General features: G+C 39.0%; 2 protein-coding genes across 4 annotated transcripts in view; both read left to right on the plus strand.

Annotated features, from left to right (window-relative positions):
* Positions 1 to 5392, plus strand: part of LOC144582454 (uncharacterized) — a 160818-nt gene extending 155426 nt beyond the window's left edge. The window contains exon 3 of the mRNA XM_078371339.1: positions 5071 to 5392. Coding sequence (XP_078227465.1) covers positions 5071 to 5284 — 214 coding nt within the window. The 3' untranslated portion in view covers positions 5285 to 5392. The remainder of the gene's footprint in view (positions 1 to 5070) is intronic.
* The window catches only part of PLCB4 (phospholipase C beta 4), a 397376-nt gene that overhangs the window by 155037 nt on the left and 219483 nt on the right, over positions 1 to 22856 (plus strand). The window lies entirely within an intron of this gene.

Raw genomic sequence — 22856 nt, forward strand, 5'->3', positions numbered from 1 at the left:
TAGGTGCTTTTCCCCACATTGGGAATTTTTGCTTTGTTTTGTCTGCTTCTATAAGAGAGAGGAGAAAAATAAATCCAATTCAGCTCCCTGGATTTTTCTTTTTTGATATGTGAATAAAATGTTTAAAATCACTGGACATTGTTGCGTTTGAAAAGTTCTTAATAAACTATTATACCTCTCCAAAATGAAAAGAAGAGTAGACGTCTCATCTTTGCTGTCCTCAGGTGGGAAAGGGCAGTTTGCTGAGGACTGAAGACTAAAATAAACCCTCCCAGGAGAGGAACCAGCCGCTGACCTTGGGCTGCAACCATCTTGCAGATCAGCTGCTTCATTCCTTTCCATATTTTGTGGCCTGTGGGGGGAATCAAGTGTCACAAAAGCAGAAAGAGAGCAGTTTGAGGAAGACTCCAGACACACTGCTGGTAAAAGTGTTGACATGATCTCCTGACCCTTTCTGTATGGCTGGAGGACTGGTGTCTTTACAGTAACCATCAGGTAGCTGGGAGGAGGCAATCCTCCTGTGAAAAATAAGCTGTAAGAAACTGTTTCAACAGTACTGTGTTTCTTTTAATGCTCCCCACATAATAATAAAGGGGTCTAGAATTTGGATAGATGCCGTTACATTTTTGTGTTGGAGATATGTTAAAGAATCCATACTGAGTTAATAGAAAAATAGAAGTTAACCCTCTCCTCTGAGCCATTAGAAGTTTACTGAAAAACTGAATGATGGCTCTTGGTGGTTTTGAAATTTGTTACTTGACTGGATACATCACAATGTGGTGGGAAGAATGTGACTTCTGAAACCTGGGACCTTGGTTGTCCCATCTGTAAAATCAGCACAGTATCATGCTTTTCATTGGTTTTGGAAGTATTGACAGGGAGACAGTGAATATATTGGACTTGTCTTATTGCAGAGACTCAAAATCTTCGTCCCCATTATCTTTCCTTTCCTATAGATGCTGATATTCTAAAACAAGACTGTTTGATGAGGCTCAGAACTAATTTCTAGTTAACTCACTTATTTCTCCTCCTCTGTGGGCTTCTGCCCTTTCTTCTGTACAAGTAGAAGGGAATTAAGAGTCTGCAAGGCACTGGTGTTGAGGGGCTCAGGGTATCACATTATTCTCACTTTGGGACCCTTTCCCTACCTAGCGGTGCTCTGCAGCTGGGACTTCACACAGTGACATTTCTGTGGATTCTAATCATTTTACCTTCCCATTAACAACAGGGAGTGTTGTGATTTCTTCACATCCTCACCATCACTTATTTTCGTTTTTTTGCTTGTTTGCTTTTTAAATTAGAGCATTCTTAGTGGGGATGAAATGGTACCACCTTGTGGTTTTGCTTTATATTCCCTAGTGGCCGATGCTATTCACCTTTTCACTTGCTTGCTAATCATTTATATCTCTTCTCTGACCTTTGCCCATTTTTAAAGTGGGTTGTCTGCTTTTTGTTGTTGTTGAGTTAGTTGTGAGAGTTTTTTTATATGTACTGGGCACTTGATCCTTTTCAGATATATGACTTGAAGATATTTGCTCCCATTCTACAGGCTGCCTTTTCATTTTCTTAACAATATTTTCAATACACAAAAGTTTTCAATTTTGACAAAGTCAAATTTATCTTTTTTTTGTTGCTCCCACTTTTCTTGTCATATTTAAGATCTGTTCATATTTTTTGTTATATTTAAAATCCAAGTTTATGAAAAGTTACCCTAAGATTTACCCTATATGTTTTCTTCTAACAGTTTTATGATTTTAGCTCTTATATTTAGATCGTAGAGCCATGACTAACTATCATGTGAGGTAGGGTTCTAATTTCGTTCATTTGCATGTTGCTAGCCAGTTGCCCCAGCACCACTTATTGAAGAAACTAATCTTTCCGAGATTGAATGATCTTGGCACCCTTGTCACGAGTCCATTGGCCATAGATATGTGGGTTTATTTCTTGTTTCTCAGTTCCATTGCTTTGCTCTATATGCCTATACTTACATCAGTGACACACTATTTTGTGTGTGTGCGTGCGTGTGTGTGTGTGTGTGTGTTTACTGTGTCTTTTGTAGTAAGTTTTGAATTCAGGAAATATGAGCCCTCCAACTTTGTTCTTTTTCATAATTATTTTGGCTACTCGGGGCTCCTCTTGAAGGAAGAGTTTTATTTTATAAATAAAAAAGTAATACCTTTATTTTGTTTTGTCCTGTAGTGATTTTTAAACTATGGTATTACAGCTCAGGAGAGAGCAGCAACTCCAGTGAATGATCATGTGGTTGCGTGTGGGATTATTACAGACATGCTACAATCCAGGGGCCTCTCTTGCTTAAGGTTTTACAATCTAGAAGGCCTGGAAACCTTGATGAGAACTGCATCAGTGGTATTCAAAGCAAAGCCAGTGCACAGACTGCTAAGTTAAAGCTGCTTTTTAGAATTCCAGAGGGCCATATTCCAACAGCCTTTTGGGAAAGAGCAAATGTATGAGCTTCTCATTTGCGGTAATAACTAGACGGAGTTCTGATTTATGCATATGTTTGCCTGTACTAGTTATTGTCTTCAATTATAGAAGCAATTCTGAAAACAACTTTCTCTTATATAAAAGAAAGCTGTGATGCAGGCATCAAAATCAGGAAGAAATCAGAATTGTGGTGACAGAGAGTACGGAAGAAGGCAGGTGATTTTGCTGTGACGAGTCACATTTGTTTCTAGTATGTTTGACCTCTAGACTATTCCTTTTTCAGTAAAGGAGACTATGTAGGATTTTTCTTTTGAAAAGAACTTTTAGCTGTGAATCCTCAGCAACTGGTCTTTAAGCACTTCCAGATGGTCTTTAAAGTCCTCATCTAATGGAAGTTGAGAGATTGCTCCTGGGGTTTAGGGGGTGGGGATAGAAAACTGCTCTAACTACTGGATACCTTGATAATGGGAAGTTATAAGAAGGAGACACATGTGTTTTTCAGCAGACCCTCATCAAAATACTATTAGAAGCAAGTACATATATATGTTTATTTGTGTATGTGTGTTTATGTGTGTATGTATTAGACACTCGTGAGCCTAGAGCACGGAGTGAAACATGTCAGTAACTGTAATGGGAAAACTTCTTGGAACTGACAAACTAAAGGAGGTAGGAAGAAATGGACTAAGGCAAAAAGGCCCAGGGCCATCTTCGTGGGTAGAGAAAGTTGACTTCCCAGCCCATGCAGAGCTTCCTAAAGCTGAGATGGAGAGACGGCTGAGAAGGAGATTCCTAAGAGGCAGCTGATGTCAACAGGCCTGACTTGGGGGCCAGCCAGAACTCACTACTAAGGTCCTTGGTCTTCATGGTTTGGCAGGAGCTTTTGGCATCGCTGTGAGGATAACATTCTCATCTGGTACAAACAACAAAATAAAACAAACTCCATGCTCTTAAAGAGGGCATCAGACATAGCAAGTGTTCAGCAAACAATAGCTATTTTTTTGTTTAATATACAAAAACTGTGATTCTTAAGGGTCATCCCATAAAGCAGCCTTTTTTTAAGAATCTCCAGAGGAAGTGTGGACTGAAACCTCCTGCCTAATTCATCCACTGTGACAGTTTGTTTCTCTATGGGAGTGGCAGTACTAACAACAATAAATTCTCATTAAATGGGTACAGAATAAAGCTCCTTTTGGTGGATGTGTGCTTTCAGATCTATTACAAGTATGAGCAGTTGTCATTTCTTAGCCACTAAAATTGATTCAGAAGTTCCACAAACAAAGGAAGGATATTAGGATGAGGTGCAGCCAGCAAAAGGTCACACGTCCCCAGCTTGTGCTCAGTGCCTTTCACAGAGGTTACTGTGTGGTGTGGAAGGTCAGTAATCAAAGTGTATGCTGCAGGGAGAAACACCAAACAGCCAACCGGGATTCCCTTTCAAGGTGACATTGGAGGTAGAAGTTTTACCTCTTTATGTTGTCCCAAGACGTGGTGAACTTATTTATTTATATTTTTTACTTTACTTGGTACCTCTTAATTCATTTAAAAATGGTTTTTACAACAAATCTGGATTCTTTGTGTTTAAAACTTTTTTTCTTCAAATTTTATTTTAAGTTCAGGGATACATGTGCAGGATGTGCAGGCTTGTTACATAGATAAACACGTGCCATAGTGGTTTGCTGCACAGATCATCCCGTCACCTAGGGATTAGGCCCAGCATCCATGAGCTATTCTTCCTGATGCTCTCCCTCCCCACATCCCTTGCCCACTAACATTTTTTTTTTGAAGGTTAAAAAGGGATTATCAGAGTAATTACCAGGGAGAAAATGCTGGGAAATGTATTAGACTTTTCTTTTCCCCCCACAGTAGTGAAAATCAGCTAGGGCTGAAAAATACCACAGACCGAATCACAGTTCTAGAGGCCAGAAGTCCAAGATCAAGGTGTTGGCAGGTGTAGTTTCTTCTGTGGCCTTTCTCCTTGGCTTGCAGATGGCTGCTTTCTCTCTGTGTCCTCATGTGGTGTCTGCTCTGTGCACTCACATTCCTGATGTTTTGTGTCCAAATTTCCTCCTCCTATAAAAACACCAATTACATTGGATTTGGGCCCACCCAAATAGCCTTATTCTAACTTAATAACCTCTTCAAAGATACAGCCAAATACAAATGCAATCATGTTCTAAGGTACTGGGAGTTAAAGCTTCAAAATAGACATTTGAGGGCAGTGAGGGATACAATTTTGTCCATAATAGGCAGTATGGGGTAAAGGAGAATATAGATAAAGCAGGAACTAAGAGCTAGAAAAGTGGGTCGATAGTCAGGGCCATGAAATTAAGGAAAAATTAGGAAGGAAATCTGTAGACTGATAATGGGAAAGAAATTATTTTCCTGACTGATTGATGTCTCAGGTAGCTTTCACTGAATGACAGACTACCCCCAAAATTTAGTGGCTCAAAACAGTAGCTCCTCATTTAGCTCACAATTCAGTGGGTCAGCAGTTTCAGCTGGCCTTGATTGGGAAGTTCTCCACTGGGCTCACTTATGGGTCTCTGGTCAACTGCCGAGGGCAGTTAGGGTGGTCTTAGCTGGCATGGCTCATTTCTTCTCCATGTGTCTCTTGCCTTCCAGCAGAGCAGTTTGGGCTTGTTCACATGACAGCTGCAAAGTACTCAGAGTGCAAGAGCAAAACCATGCCATCATTTCTGCCACAATTCTGTTGGTCAAGGCAAGTCACAGGCCAGCCCAGATTCAAGAGGTGAGGAAGCAGACCTTTTCAGGTGATGGCTTGGGAGACAAGGAATATTTGACTGAAACAGTCCCGTGGTCCTATTGTGTATTATGTTAATAACAGACTTTGCTTATCTTCATGAATCAGAAAATAACAATCTGTAAAGGAATTACAAGTGTATTTATTTATAGGTGGAAGTTCTTTATTGCCAAATTTGGAAAAATAGTTTAATCAGAACATTTCTTACAATGCTGGTTGTCTTTTGTTTTTCCGTGTTGCTTTGTCTATCCAGAGCACTGGGAGAGATCCTAGGAGAACTCTGGGTGATAGTTTCCATTTTCAGAACTCTGGGTGATAGCTCCCTTTTCTTCCCATATCCTATTTTGAATGAAGCCTCCGTGGATGAGGTGCCCTAGGGGAAACCTCCAGCTTTTATCTTGTGGGGTCAGGTCTCATGAAGCTCTTACAAGAGAACTGGGTTTTTGGGGTGTTGTGTAGGGGGGTAACTTAAGAAAATTCAGCCATAACACCTTATATGGGAGATTATGCTGCGTATAAACCCTCTTGGAGAGAGCTGTCACCTTCTTGCCATAGTCACTAGTCCTTGGTATTCACATGGGGCTCTGTTAAGGGAGCCCCCCCCATCTAATTAGTTCTTGTGTTATATAAAATAATGCTGTGTATAGCAGTGCTCCTTAGCCTCGTTGTGACATAGTGCACTGAATTTCTATGGCGGTGGAGAAGAACCTATTAGCATTTTACAGGGCAGAGAGGAAACTGGTGTGTAGAGTGTGAAAATTTCAGTATTAAAGTTTTACATTTGGAAAGCAATCATAAAATAATTTTAGTACATTTACATAAAAAATATCTTGGCAGATTCTTTCTGGTTAAACATTTACTTACCATATGACTGCAGCAATTTTACTCCTAGGTTTTATTATTTCCCAAGAGAATGAAAACTTACCTCCACACAAAGACTTGTAAATGTATGTTCATAGCAGCTTTAGTCATAATAGCAAAAACTAGAAACAACTAATTATCCACCAACAAGTGACGGATAAAAAAGTTACGATGTGTGCATGCAATGGAGCACTGCTTAGCAATAAAAAAGGAGCAGGTCATTGATACAAACAACAACCTGGATGAACCTAAAAAACATTCTGCTGGGTGAAAGAGGCACCCCACAAAAGGATAAACGCTGTGTCTTTTAATGTATAGAATGTTCTCAAGCAGGCAGGGCTAATCCATAGTGATAGAAAGCAGACCGGTGGTTGCTTACATCAGTGGTTGCTTACGTGTGTGTTGAAGGAGGGTGAAGACAGAAGGGTCCAAGAAACTTTTGGGCTGATGGACAAGGCTCTAATATCTTGATGGCAATGCTGGTTGACATGGATACGTTTTATTGCATATAACACATATCTCAATAAGCTTGGTCATTTGAGAGGAATTGCCCATGTTTCTTGTAATACAAGACATTATTATTCTAGAACAGTGTAAAATCTTTATAGTCATCAAAAGGGAACATGGGTTTGATTAAAGATTAGAGCTCTGATCTACCTTTAAGTCAGGGATTATTTATTTGTCTCTAAATTGTCCACTGTTTAAAACAGTGGGCAGGAACAAGCAAGAAAACTGTTTAGAGTTTCCTATTTTATACCTGGGTCATATGACTAAGCCAACATCTTAGAAATTAAAACCAAATTTTGGGAATTCTTCAACAGAAATATGGAAATTTCACTCATTTAGTTCAATTATGGTAGCTCCAGCTGGGTAAAGTTAGTAGGTCATTTTCAACATTCGATGCAGGGCAAGGGACTAAATATCAGGTTTATGGTTTATGTCAACCAAATATTCTTTGATGAAAACTGAGTGGTAAAAGTGGGTAAATTTTTATGTATGCTGTGGGAGTTCTGGAAGAGACAAAATTAAATAAGAACAGGAGAAAAATAGTCCCTTAGAATTCTCTGGAAATGTTCAATCTAGTCATGCAGAACTTGCCCCTAAAGTCTTATTGTGGCCGGCTCACTCTCCAATGGTGTTACAGATAAAGCTGAGAGAAAAATTATGTTTGTCATATGTTTATTTGGGTTGAATGCTTGATGTAACTTAGTAAGAGCAACTTCTTTGCTTTTAGCGTCAAAGAGTTTATTAATTCCCAGTTGTCACTCATTCCCCAGAGTGCTAGAGACAGTGATTTATATTGTCAAAAGCTGGCAATGCCAAAACGGAAGGAGATTTTGTTTTATTTCTTATGCCAAATTGTAGTCTACTTGAAATGACTGAAATGTATCTCATTTTCGTTTCATTTTGATAACCCAAAAATGAGTTTCATATTTCATCTTCTTAATGTTTTAATGTTAAATGATAATGACGCTGGCCTCGAAAATTTTATGTTTCCTTCCTCATTAGTGTTTGCTAGTCACTTTTTTGTATTTTTTCAATCATTTGTTCATTTATTTAGCAAACATTTATTGAGTGTCTGCCATGCACTGTTCTAAGTACTTAGAAGAGAACAATGAACAAAGACACATCCCTGATCTTATAAAGGAATATTTTCTAATAGAGGGAAATAGATAGTAAAGAAGTAAACATGTAAAAGCAGGATAATTTCATGTAGTGATAAGCACGAAGAAAATGAAGTGGTATGGTAGAGGCTATGGCAGGATAGGTGATTCATTTGGATTTATGGTCAAAGATGATTGTTCTATGAAGGTAACGTTTGAGCTTAGATCCAAATGATAAAAAAGAGCCAGAAATGTGAAGAACTAAGAGTATGGAGGGAACACTAAGTAAGGTTGCTTGTAAGTAAAGTTGCAAGTAAGTTTGAGATGAACTTGTGTTTAACTATCAGTGGCCAGTGGGGAGCAAGTGGTAGATAAATCAGAGGGGCAGACTGCAGCTAGATGCATGATCACCTTTAGACCTTTGTAGGAAGGAATGTTTTAAATTGTTGATGTTTCTTATTTGTTTTTGTTTTAAATGGGATGGGAATTTATTGATAGGCACACTCTGATTTCTATTTTAGAGAAGTCAGTGTTGCAGTGGAAAATGAATTGGGAGTATACAGTTGGAGATAAACTGGAAGAGAAAAAGCCATTTAGGTAGCTGTTGGATTACCACAAGGGTAAAGACTCAGACCTAAGTGCTGGAGGTGGTGATGTAGAGGAAATAAGCAAGTTTGGGAACTATTTTGAAGCCACGTTAGTAGCAGATGAGTTGGATACAGATGGTGAGGTAAATTAAAAAATGGCACTGAGGATGACTCTCAGGGTGCCAGATTGAACAATAGGTAGGAAATTTCCTGAGATGGAAAAGACTAGAGGAAAAATATAGCTTCAAAAAAATCAAATGTTCTGCTTTCAACTTTAAACTTTATATGCTTATTGAGTGTTTGAGTGGAAATGGCAAGTAAGCAGTTGGATAAGCGAGTCTGGAGCAGTCAGATCTATGAGAGCTGGGGATGCAGAGGTTAGTAATGGAAATAGAGATGGCCTTTAAAGCTTTGGGGCCATCTGTGATCACCTAGGAAGAGAAAATATGTAGAGATGGATCATTCAAACATGTAGAGCTTAAGCAAACCAAAAATGGTTAGGATTGTGGACAAGGGGCTGGTGAGGTCAGGAAAAACTTGGAGATTGTAGAATCACTGTCACTAAGAAAAGGAACGTTTCAAGAAGGAGAGAATGATTAATTGGGTCAAATACTGTCAAGATGATTGATAGAGTCAGAAAAGTCATGGTTGAATTTCACAACCTGGAGATCACTGAGGGCCTTGATGAGAGGGAAGAACTCTAATTGGATTGGGCTGAGGAAAAGGGAAGGTGAGGCACTGAATTCTTCATAGGTTGACACATGTAAGATGTTGGGTTAGGGGTAATTTTATCATTGAAAAAGAGCATAGGAAGAAGAGGCTGGTTCTTTGAGGTTACTATATGACATAATCATTTTAGAGAGTAGAAGTGTAAATATCCCAAGAAGGGTTATTGGACAATGCTTGAGTGTTCATTTGAGATTTGTCCTCATGCGTTAAGTAAAGGCCAGTTTATTTGGCCATCAGTTTTCTCCAGCCAAACTCCATTACTACAGTTGCTTAGTAGAGAATGAAGTGTAACCATGTTTGGGGAATTAGCAAAGCAAGTATGATGGAAAGGGAATGAGGCAAGGGAGTGAAGAATGGTTGTAAGGTGTGATGGACAATGGAATGTAGGATAGGTCAGAAGGAAGGGGGCACCTAAAGACTGTGATGGATAATGACAGCGTGGTAGGGTCAGTGGAGTGTAGGTCTCAGTTTGGTCATTGTTGCACTTGGAGTTCTAATAGTAGAGGACAGTGAATGGGCAGGGAAGGGGTGCTTGTGTCTGATTTTGAAAGGAAGTACAGTTGCTGATGATGATGGCATCAAGCAAATGCACAGAGGCATGGTTGACTGAAGTTGAGTGGACAGAAATACCACTAGAAGTTAAAAAGTCAGGGGTCTTGACATCACTTTTGCTTCTGTTAGGCCCTAAGTGTTAAAATGTATTAATCCATAGTACTACAGAAAAATGCGTAATAGTGTCCAAGTTCCCTTTGACTGTAGTTGATGTAAACTGACTCTTTTTCTGTAGTGGACAGCAAACTATCCATATTGCAGCCTCAGGCATCCGGAAAGACTGGTTTCTTTTCAAATCTCACTTCCAAAAATCCCAGAGAAGACAATGACTAGCTCAGCATTGTTTGTGAGGCCTATGCAGGAGCAGTCAGCTCTGACTGGCAGAGTTCTCAGATGTATAAGTGGGTTGTTGGGCAGATAATTCTGTAAATGCCCCCTACAGACAACAGCTGGTTTACATCATTAAGTGAATAAGAAAGGCCCAGGCAAGACACACTTCATGAACCAACTCTTATTGAAGAGGGATGAATGTAATTTAAGCTCCACAGTCATTGTTTTTGGCATCTTCACAAGTGGTCTGGATCTTGTTATTAACTTACCTTTCCGGTTAAGCTCAGCAGGAAACTTAGCAGGCTGTGATTGTCTTTATCTATTCCAGGCCAGATATCTTTGTTTCCTAGATGCCTTGGCTTGTCTGTGATTTGTTTGTTTATAAGAGTTGTACAGGTCTTAAGGCAACAGCTTACTGGATATTCAGGAAGTAAATGCACTCACATGACCTGATAAAGAAATAGGACATTCCCAACATTCAGGATCCCCCTTCAGGACCTTCCGTGGTCACCATCGCTTCCCCAAGCATAATCTCTTTCTTGACCTTTTGTACCTTAGATTAATTTTTCTCTTGATGTCTTGCTGTTTGCATAGGAAAATCTGGTTATGGTAAGCAGGTACCCTGGCACAGATAAAACCAAGAATGTTTAAATGATCTGTAGGTTAGTGATTCCTCCAAGGCCTGAAATTCTTGCTGCTCTCCACCCCTCCAGCCCCCGCCTCCCGGAACAAGGAAGAATAACCTTCTGGCATAAAGCACTACTTTACCCTCAAAGGCTTCTTCTTACATAATTATGTAATGATATAAATTGATAGGACACAGGTTCGTTCAGGCCTTTCCTTGTGTGTGTATGCATGCGTGCGTGTGTGTGTTTTGCAAATATAACTCTCAGAAACATTCATAACAAGAGTCCTGCAGAGAAGAGTCTATTTAGTCTGAGCCTAATTGCACAAGGCAGTGTTTAATCTTTCGTGTGTGTCTCTGTAATGGAGACCTCTCTCCTGATAAAGGTAACAGATGCTGATTTTTAAGTGCTCTCTCTCCTTCTACAACAGAGCAGGGCTGGTGGGAGATGTCAGACACCAAGGCAGGGCTTTCCTGGACTTATTTTGGATTGATGTGAGAGGCACTTATTTTAGACAAGCGGGAGCATTCTACATGAGTTTCTATGGAAACTAACAATGTCAGATGAGATCAACAGCTGAATGCTATGTCATCCTAAGGCAGCTTAGGTTATGTGATTTTGGATTAAAGTTGGCCTGTAAGAAACAAAGGAAAAGATCATTTCTTTCATGGGAACAGACAACTAAATTATGATTTATTTACCCAGCCACATACAGATTACTTTTGTTATGTGTTGGCCACATAGGACATCATGACACCTATATGATAGGTTTGATTCTAGTAGCTCCTCTAAATGATACCTTCATGATACTATGTCACAGAAATACAGATTTTGGAATAATGTGACACTCTCCCACAGGTCAGCAGAGAGAATGAATGAAAAAAGGCAAAATAAGAATTTTTAAAAATGGGCTTTCCTGTATTATACTTTATTTTTCCTCACTTTTCTTCGCTGTTCTATTTATTGCGGTATAATTCACTTGTGGGAAAAATGCACAAATCCTAGGTCAAGACTTTTCATATGTAATATACTTGATCACCACTTCCCAGATCAAGATGTGTGTGCGTGTGCATATGTAGGTTTAAATGACTTTGTGCTTGTCACACATATCCACATCCCCCACCCTACCTCTATATATCCTAACCTTTATTAGCTGCAGCATAGGATAACCAAAGTGAAGTTATTGGACTAAAGGTGGGTGATGAAGATTTGATTAAAGCAGCAATGGCCCTGAATGAAATGCTACTAAGTTTGGACTTTTTCTGGGAGGAGCTTACTTCTCAAGGTATTGTCCAAGGACCGATAGCATCACTGAGGAGCTTGTTAGAGATGCCAGATCTTGGGCTCCACTTGATCTACTGCCTCAGACTCTCTGGGACGAGGCTCAGCCATCTGTGTTTTCACAAAATCGCCAGGGATTTTTGTGCACACTCAAGTTTGAAAAGCATGACACTAGACCACAGCTCCCGAAACATAAACCAGTAGTGCTGCCAAAGTTTGCACAAGAAAAGAAGAGTTTTAAGTGGTGTTAGTAGATGGTTTACACAGAAGTAAAATGCTGTACTAAACACAGACACTTTTCTTTACCATGATGTTCTCAGAACTCAGAGTGTCCTGATACAGATTTTAAATCCCCCAAAGGGCGTTATAGTATGCAGTCCTATCCAAATTATTTTTTTTGTGTGTGAAATCTTTTCTTTTTTTTCTTTCTTAGTATTTTAAATAAGAACCAAGGGAGGAATTCATATTGCTTGGTACATTGGAGACACACCATGGTGGGCAGTGACAAGGCAAAGTTTTGCATTAGGAAAGGAATGGAGTAGCATGATGAGATCAGTGCTCGCAAATAATCACTTTGACGCATGCAGGTTTAGAAGACTGGGCTGGTTGGGGATAGGGACTGCAAAAGAAGGAAATGATTAACTTAAACTTAACTAAGGAGGCTCTGGAGTTTTCCAGGTAAGAGCACCAAGCAGCTAGATTAGAATGGTGATTCCAAGAAGTATGGAGGTATGGCTATTGTAGGAAGAACTTGGTGCCTATGGATATAGCGCCGCATACAGCATTTTAACACTGAACTCTGAAGGAGTTCTGTTGTCACTTCAGTACCAGCAAACATCTCATGGCCCATGAACATGGTTTCAGAAAGAAGTAGTCCTTTGGTAGAGGTCACTGTCTGGTCAGTAGGTGCAGGCTGCTGCGAAGGTGTGCACTGTGGAGGAGGAAGTGGAGTTGACATCCCTGAGGGACACCTTATCCATATGTGGGTGTCATCCTTCAGCACAGCAGGAGCACTGGTGAACAGCATAGCCTTTGATCTCCAAATTCAATCTTACCGTTTGAGTCCTTTCTGAATCCTTTCTGAGATCACACTGTCCCCAAGCAAGGGCACCTTTCTGGGTGGCTGCTGTGTGGACTGATTTTGATACCACAATACCTGTGTCTGTGATTTTCCAGGGCATAAAAGGAAAGTGGACATTGTTAACAGTTCCTCATTGCTGAGGCTTTTAGTGCAATTTTCCATGCTATAAATAAACAACGTTACTCAAAGACAATTAGGTTATATTTGAGAAACTTTCTGATTTGTCTCAAAAAGTGCCCTCCTGTGCCTCTGGATAGCCAGCTGGGCCTATGCTGAATAATTACTCACTTGGGAAAGTGTAACATTTTAGTTTTTTAATAAGAGTAATGTATGCACATGTAATGAGCTAGATTACTTCCTGCACTCCCACGTAACTTTTTGGAGGAGATCACTGTAGCCATTTCTGCTTTAAATTCTGTGGTGGTCATCTAAGTTATAATCTATACCTATAATCTCTACATATTATATAGATTATAATCTGCATATATATAGATCATAATCTATAATCTAAGTTAAATCTTCTATCTTTCAGTTCTCAGTTGATTAGTTTTGGTATTAGCTATTGACTTACTTAATGAATAAAGATTTATATAAACTACAATCTTGATTTTTTTGATACTTACCTATTTATAGTTCTTTCTGTGGCCAGTGTTAGTTTAAGTAGCATTTTTCTGTTTCTTACTCCTCTAACATTTGAAGGTCTGTCTTGATTCCTTACCATGTAAGATGATGGTGTTTGTTCTGCTATCCTCTCTTGAACTTTCTTCCTTTCACCCCCACTTCTTAAGAGTCCTCTTTCACATTGTCAAGTATTCAAGCATTGTCTTTGTTTTATTTTTTCATATCTTACATGATAGTCTTCCCATGTCATTATAGATTGCATTATAAACTGGATTTCAATGGATACATCGTGTAGGACAGAAAAAGCAGTATCTTTTTCACATGTGTCTCACAGATCATGGCTGACACCCCTATAACAAAGACAGATTAACAAGAGAAAAATGTAACAAATTTATTTAATTAAAACTTTCTGTGATATACGAGTCTTCAGAGATGAATGGCCAAGTATCCAGGGAAAACTATTTTTGTGGACAGTTGTACACAAGTATGACTGAAGGATGGAAGGGTACGATATCATGGTATGTATTAGTCAGGGTTCTCTAGAGGGAAAGAACTGACAGGATAGATATACGTACATATAAAGGGGAGTTTATTAAGGAGCATTGACTCACTCAGTCACAAGATGAAGTTCCACAATAGGCCATCTGCAAGCTAAGGAGCAAGGAAGCCTGTTGGAGTCTCAAGACCTCGAAAGTAGGGAAGCTGACAGTGCAGTCTACAGTCTGTGGCTAAAGGCCTCAGACCCCTGGAAAACCACTCTAAATCCAAGGGCCCAAAAGCTGAAGAACTTGGAGTCCGATGTTTGAGGGCAAGAAGCATCTAGCACAGGAGAAAGATAAAGGCTAGAAGACTCAGCAAGTCTCCTCTTCCATCTTTTCCTGTATGCTTTGTTCTAGCTTTGCTGGCAGCTGATTAGACGGTACCCACCCAGATCGAGAGTGGATCTGCCTCTCCCAGTCCACTGACTCAACTATTAATCTCCTTTGGCAAAACCCTTACAGACACACCTAAGAACAATACTTTGCATCTGTCAATACAGTAAGAAACTGGGGTGAACTCAGCAAGGCCTATTTGTTCAGATTCTTGGTGTCTGTATATAGAGGAGCAGCCCTCTGGAATGAGGGTCTTATGACCTGCTTTCAGGGAAGGAAGGTCGAATAATCTTTTAAGACAGTGCTTCAAGGGAGAGAAGTGAGAGAGGGTCAGAGAGTGACCTCCAGGTGCCATATTTTGGGGTAGTGTGTTCTTAGCCAAATAATAATACCTAGTGTTAAGTAGGTCTCATAATTTTTGTAACCTTACTATTTCTCTCTGCTCACCATCTGCCCAGTTTCTCCTTTCATTCTCTCTATAACCTTAGTGTACTGTAAGTTACTTTACAACTTCAGCCTTCTAGCCTTTGATTTTTTTGTGACCGTTATTGTCTTCTATGTTGTGTCTGAGCTTGATTTTTTTCCTCCTATCCCCTGTGCCAGCTCGAAGCCATGCCCACTGCAATCCCCTCTGGGCATATTCTGGTTTGTAGCTTTCCCTGCTTTAGTCTCTGATCACACACTTGTCCCTGCTTTTATGGTCTCTACCATCTATTCTGTTTTTTTTCTTAGCCCTTTCTCTTCTCTTTGGTTATGTGTCTGTTCTCTTTGTTATTCTTTTTCATTTCACTAGGGGGTTGGGAGGCTGAGAGGGAAAGGAAATGGGGGAGGGGAGTAATAAACACAGGAGTTCAGTCCAGCAACCCTGGCCACTTAGGTAAGCCGTTGTCTGCTCTGATGGATCATGGTACACATCAGAACTTTGTTACTGCATTTCCTGGTGGTAGCAGAGATTTCAGTTGTTTGATTTGCAGAAATCCTATCTAATACATTGAATCAGTTATATTTCTTCTTCAATTCTCTGTCTCCAATGGTTTAGAAGGAAAGAGGAGACATAGAGAAGGAATATTTAGGCTCAGTTTTCTTTGAAATATATGTAAAACAGGAAGTAAATGAAAATTAATTTGTAGTGGGTTTAGGTTTATTGCTTAGCTACAAAGGAAAGGCTTACTTGAACAAAGGCTTCTCTGATTTCTTTGTTACTAGTAATGATTTTATGGTTGGGGTAAATACTGTCACCTCTCTTCTCTTTCTCTATTTATCTTGCCCATTTACACACCTCCCTTGTACTTCCTGCTGTCAGAGAAGCTGAAATCAGCAAATCAGTTTGTAGATCATTTTTTTTTTATTCCTCCGATGGCAAAATGGTAACAACACATGAATACATGTGTATACACACACACACACACACACACACACACCACACACACACTCTCTCTCTCTCTTTCTCAAAACAGCACAAGAGAAACCAGTGAACCAAAAGCAGAATGGGAAACAAAATTGGCACAGCATAAAAGAAAAGGAAATGAAAGAACTGTGATTACTGTTGACCAACACTGAATATGATTGTCCAAGTCAGGATACTTGTGCGATGAATCACCAGATGCATTCAAAATTATGTCTAGAGTAGCAATGGAAATAGACTTGAAGCCAAAGGCATACCCTGGAGGAGCCAGAATAAGGAGAGCTCCTTCTCTTGAGAGCAGGTTATGGGAAGGCAGGCAGGAGCCTTGACAGAGTCAGTAGAATCAGAGAATTAAGCTGAAGCATGACCATAATGTCAGCGTAATCAACTCTCCAGAACCTCGGTTTATGACAGTAAACATTTATTATTGGGCACAAATTAATGGATCGGCTGGGCTTTTTTTGCGGTTTTGTATTAGGCTCATTGGGCTTACTCATGCATCTGTCGTCAGCTAGTGGGTCAGTTGGCGGCTGGCCAATTTTGGACCATCTCAGTTGGGACGACTCAACCCTGTTCCGTGGGGCCTCTCGGCCTCTATCAGGTTAGCTTGGGCTTGTTCGTAGCATCTGAACAAGGTTCCAAGAGAAAGAGCAGAAGCACACAAGACCTTGGGAAGTCTACATTTGGAACTGCAGGTGCTGTTTTCTCATTCTGTTGGCCAAAACAAGTCCCAAGGCAAACCCCAGAGTCAGAATGGGAAGAGGTGTCAAAGTTACAGGACAAAGGCCAAGGATACAGGGAGGTTATTAATTGGAGGCATCAAAACAGTCTACTGCAACCTGGGCCATTATTGAGTCAGATTCATGGGTCTGGGAGATTCCCCAGGGTTCACAGAGTAGAGGAAATTCAGAGAATAAAACAGAGTCCTTATGAGCAGATCAGCTTTAAAGAAGGGGATTTTGGATAGAAAACCAAACAGGCTCCTTCCTAGTAACAAGGGCCAAGTTCCTTCTGGGCAAATGAAAACAAAGGGATGGCTCCTGTGTCCCTTGACGAGCTTGCCTCAGGGTGATAATTCACATGAGCATTAAAGAGGATCATTTCATCTGGGAGAATCTAACCAATATAAGCAATGGCTGGACCTTCTTAAATTTAGACATTTTCCAATTTACTAATAGAGTTGAGGTAAGGGGACCTGAATGCCCAATGGACATAGATGAGACTCTTATGCCCTCCTCTTGGCTTAGGCAGTTTAGCTGGGGTTTCTGCAGATTGGAGGTGCTTCTTCCTTGTACTCTACCCTTAATCAGGGAATTAGAGTAGTGATTTTTAAGGTGTGGACCCTGGATGAGCAGTATCCATGTCACCTGACAACTTGTTAGAAATGCAGATTCTCAGGCCTACCCTAGACCCATGGAATCAGAAACTCTAGGAGTGGGATCTGGGCATCTGCGATCTAACAGCCCTCCCCAGGTGATGTTGATGCGTGCTCAATTTGGAGGCAGCTGAATTAGGGTTGTATGTGGTCTTGATGGGTTCAAAGCCCATCAAAGAAGTGGAACAGATAGATGGATTTAGCAAATAAAAATACAGGACATCCGGCTATATCTGAATTTTCAGATCATCAATGAGTAAATTTTTTAGTGTAAGTATGTTCCATGTAATATTTGGACATACTTAATACTAAAACTATTTATTGTTGATATGAGAATCAGACGTAACCCAGTGTTCTGTATTTTACCTGGCAACCCTGGAAAGAGGTATAGAAAAACCGCAGAAGGGTCAGAGAACATCAAGATCATTAACAGAATAGAAATTCTAGAGAGAAAGGTTAAAGAAATTAACTTGATGAACTGAGAGAGAAGAGCACTGGTGGGATTAGTAGGTTAGAGGATTTTATTTAAAGGGAATGCCGCTGAGCTGTTCTTCACAAATGCCCAAATTAATCGAGAAGAAATGTATTTTAGAAAGAGGAAAGACTTCCTGCCAATAAATGACTTCAGTGGGGGTTCTGAATGATTTTGTGATTCTCAAAGGAGGTCAGATGCATTTGGGATTTCATGGGATTGTATGCAGCCGACACTCCAATTTGTGTCTGTGAAAGAGCAGTTTAGAGAGGCGTTTGACAACAGGAGGTTGGAGCAGGTGATTTCTCAAGGCTCTTGATGACTTCTCTGTTTGAAGTTGCAATTTTTTGCATCCTTGTTTTTTGAAAAGCCCATAGCCTTTTGATTATTTTTCAAACTTGAATGTATATGGAAAGTTGGTTTTTAAGAACATGAATATAAAAAGGAGGCAGTAAAGCAGAGTTGTTAATAGGATGCTTTAGAACGAGACCGCATGGATTCAAATTCCAGCTGTGCCACTTCCTAGCTTCTTGCAACCTTTGGCTAGTTTGTGCCTCAAATTTCTCATCTGTAAAAGGGGAATTATTATGAACTATTCATTATTATCTCATAATCTCATAGGTAGTTGTGAGGTTTAATTGAGCTTGTTCGTGTAAAATACAAGAATTGTGCCTAGAACATGGTTAGCCTTCATTAAAAGTTATTTTATATTATTAAGACTAGAGTCTCTCAATATATCCTGGACATTCAGAGACTGTTATAGCTAGAAGCCAGCGGTGAATGGTCAGGCCACTGACATATATGGTAGAAGTATTGTCCCTTGTGAGCAGTAATATCCTGTCCTTCTCTCTGACCTCTAATCTTGAGGTGTTGGTTAAACTTACAGTGATGTTATTCTACGGTTGTATTACTGCATCCTAGTCATGCATTATTCTTCTTTCTCTATTCAGATGAACTTTCCCACATTTTCTAGAAAACCCCAAGAGATTTGGGTTTCATTTCCCATTGCAAGTTGAATTCAATTAAAAAGCTATAAGAGAATGCCATATAATGTCACTGAGAATATACTGACATTTCCAAAATAATTTTAAGAAATTTGAACTCTAAATCAATTTAGTTCTGCTAGTAAGGACAGAGAGTTAGTCATGAAAAAATATTAATCTGATGACTAGTTTTTATTAAAATTAAGAATCAGTTGTGATTAGTTACTTTTAGAAACTTAGTTTTGGAGATGAAAACCAGTGATCTTTCTGAACTCATGCAGAGAAGAAAAAAAGGTAATATTGGCCCCATACAGCACGTAATTTCTGTCTACACGCGAGTGAAGTGTCAAATGATAAATCCCAAGCCCTGTTAGAAACAACAGTTCAGTCTCTTAAGGACTTTACTGTATTTACTTGATCAACAAAATAAAGAGTGTTTAGGTTGACTTTTTGTTTGTTTTGCTGAAAAGTTTAAGTTTGTTCTTTAAATTAAGTTCCCTTTTGAACTTGCGGAATAGTAGATACCCAATCTTGCAGTGCTCGAATTCTGATAGTAAATAGTCATGGTTATTATTTTTATTTCATTAAAGGAAATGCAGTATATTTCCTATGTCATGGCTTAAAATATTAAGTATTTAGTCGTCTTCTTGAGTCTGTGTGAACACTGGACAGTTCTGAGCAAGTGGACCAGGCTTGATTGATCTCAATTATGCTCATGTATATGTCTGTCAGCTGACATGTTGGCTGGTGGCTGTTGGGTAAGAGCAGCCTTCTCCTTCACACCTCTGGAAGTTGGCCAGTTGTAAATTGAGGATGGGATAACTGTCCCACATGCCACTTATCCTACAGAAGGCTAGCCCAGCCTGCTCACATAATGGAGGCAGGAGTTCAAGAGAGAGAGAGAAAGAGATTGGAAATAGGCAAAATCTCTTGAGACCTAAACTGGGAATTGGCACCAAGTCACCGCTGCTGCATTCTGTTGGCTGAAGGAAATCCCAAGGTCAGTCCAGATTTTGTGGGGGTGAGGAAATAGATTCCGCTTTTGATGGGAGGAGCCACAGAATCATGAGACAAAGATGTTTGGGGGCAGGTCAAAAAAGGGCTCCCAAAATCCATGTTAAATCCCTGGAATCTGTCAATGTTACCTTCTATGGCAAAAGATGTGATTAAGTTAAAAATTTTGAGGGGAAGAGTTTGTCCTAGATTATGTAGATAGGCCCTACCCTAAACTTAGTCACATGCATCTCTACAAAAGAAAGGCAGAAGAAGTTTGAGAGAGACCCACAAAAGAGGAGAGGGTAATGTTAAGATAGAGACAGAAATCAGACTGAAGCAACCTCAAGCCAAGGAATGCCTCCACCAGCAGCAGTTGGAAGAGGCAGGAAATCTGCCCCTAGAACACTTATAGGGAGTATGGCCAGGCCAGCACCTTGGTTTTGTATTTCTGGCCTGCAGATCTGAGAGACAATAAATATCTCCTGTGTTTAATGCATCTAGTTGGTAGTAATTTGTTAAAGCAGCCTGAAAAAACTGATATAGGTATGGATACAGGGAGAAATAAAGAATTGAAGACATTTTTGCATTAACCGACATATTCTATAAACATAATTTTATATAGCTCTTTTTCACTTAATATGACAAACCATTTTTTTCATATTATTATAACACTGTTAACACTATTTTGATTAATTATATAATATATACTGAATTGATCTAGCTGAACATTTCCTAGTTATTGACAATTCCTTCCATTTTTTCTCATGAAGCCCTGTCCATGAAACAACATAATGTCTATGCTCTGATTCACCATTCAGTTTCTCCCTTACCACTATACTCCCTTACACCTTCAATGGCAAAAACCGCAATTACTTTTGCACCAACCTAATATTTCTGGGAATTATTATGATCACCCTTTGAATGGTCTTACTCTCCCTGCAGCAGCTATACAAACACAGCTATACAAGATTAGTTTTCTGATGAAAAACAAGTTACCTGTAGCTAAAAACCTTCAAAGTTTGATTTCAAATGTTAGTTCTTTAATCCAACACTTGATACCTCTGTGGTAATGTTGTCTAAGAACAATTGTCATATAGTCCTTTTTTTTTCGGCAAGGCTTTGGCATCTTGAGGACAACGCTGCTTTTTTCAACTTTGCGTATCCTAACATCATCTTACTTTGGAGGTATGGTTCGCTCTGCTATCTGCTGCACGATGAATGAATAAAGGAGTTAACAAGGGAAAAATACTTTTAATTGTCTTCTCTTGTCGTATATGATCCCAGTTATTCAGTATGACTGGATTTGAAATCGATTGGGTCAATTGCTTTGTTTTAGTAGCTTAGGGGAGTCTTCATATTTTCAGACCATTGACCCGTTTGGCATTTGGAAAAACCTTCTCAGAATAATGTTTAAATACGTAGAGCAAAACATACAGGACTACCAAAGAAATCAATTATATTGCACAGTACTTCAAAGTATTGTGAATTGCAATATAGTAACTTGTGTGCATCTTTATATTAATACCCAAAATAATATGTAGCATTAGACCTATTAGTTACTGTCATTTCAAAGCAGTGATGACAGTACCTAGCATATTAAGATACTTCAGTGTCATATGTGATATTAAGATATCTGTGGTTTTTATTGGTGCCAGAATCACAGATCTTGTTAGTACTACTGTAGTTTGTTGCCATTGCCTATAATTGAAGAACTCTATATTTTAATGGGAGGTAGGTATAAATGAAGTTGTAACTTTGTTTCCATTTTACTTCATGAATTTCCTGAATTCTGTAGACTCCAGGCTAAAAGGACCTGAAAAGCTTTTTTAGAAATATCTGTAGTCACTGTTTTCCCCACTTGTCATCACATAAGTTTGATCAAATATTTTTAATTAGTTTATGAAGTTATAGGCAGGCAAGACATTTCTGAACACTTGCATGTATGACGTAGCACCTGAGATATTGTAGACATTGTGTAAACCCTGTTTGAGTAATATACAACCTTCTTCAAGTGCAGATGGAAAGTAAAAACTCACTCACTTGGACACATTTATCTTTCTAATAAGTTTAGTTGTTTAGTTGAATCATTTCCCTGGTGGTTCTAAATTGATAAGTTGCTTGCATATAGTGTAATCTATGAATAATTATCTTTGATATTTATTTGTTGAGTTTTTTTTCCCACTTCCAAAGCGGGTTATGATAGCTTGCATTCTGAAACAAACTGCAAAATAGAGAAATTATGTAAACATAGACCTCCTGGAAGTCCTGAGGAGGCAGATGCTCCAGGCACCTGGTGATCTGATTTCCACTCTTGGCTATTACACTGTGGTCTGATTTCTGTAGGTGGAGATAAAATGGGAAGCATATTGCTAGTACAGCCTCCATTTCCTCTCAATAGAAATTATACAAAACATTTTTTATTACTTAAAAAGCTTTTGTTAAAAATTTAAATAGACCATAATACATTTCTTCTTTTTACAAAGCCCTGACTTTCAGCAGCATAATATTTATTAATATAGTCAAGCAGAATTAGTGCATGTGTTCTTGTCACACTGAGAACTGTAGTATTGCAGACAGTGTTTCTAATGTATTGTGATCTGTTCGCTTTCGTGAGAATGAGGTGAATGTTTAATTACATATATATTATATATCTCTATCTCTACCCATTACTCTATCTGTGTTTATATATGTATGTGTGCATATATACACATAAACATTGAAAGCATGTGTGTGTGTGTTTATCCATGTACTGTGATTGAAACTCATGTACAATGGTGTTCACTTGAATGCCAGCGTTTTTCTATGTGGTTGATCTTTGTATTTTTCTATCTTCAGGCCATCTAAATCCTCTGACTTTGAGGCTTTTTGATTTGGTTGAAACTAATACCAAAATTGGAAATCTTTTAATACACCAGTTTAACTCGAAGAGTTTCCTAATATGGGATAAAGGGATAGTTTGTAAGATTAGAAATAAATGTTATAATCACTTCAAGTTCTTGGAGCATACATAGTGTTTTGATTATTAATTTTGGCATCGCTTAAACATATTAGAAATAAAAAGGGCCAGCAGGCTTTTGTGTGAGATTAACTTAGAAAAAATTACATGAACAGTTTGCATTATTTATTTTTGTTTTCTGTTTCATTGAGTGGGAAATTTAAATCTGACCTACTGACTCTTTTAACACACTGAGAACTATATATTTATTTCTAATTTACCGAGTGGCAGAAATATGTCTTTCAATTCCCTAAGGCTCAACTTCAAGGCTGATTCCTTT

This window comes from Callithrix jacchus, chromosome 5, assembly GCF_049354715.1.
Source record: "Callithrix jacchus isolate 240 chromosome 5, calJac240_pri, whole genome shotgun sequence".
Taxonomy (NCBI): Eukaryota; Metazoa; Chordata; class Mammalia; order Primates; family Cebidae; genus Callithrix; species Callithrix jacchus.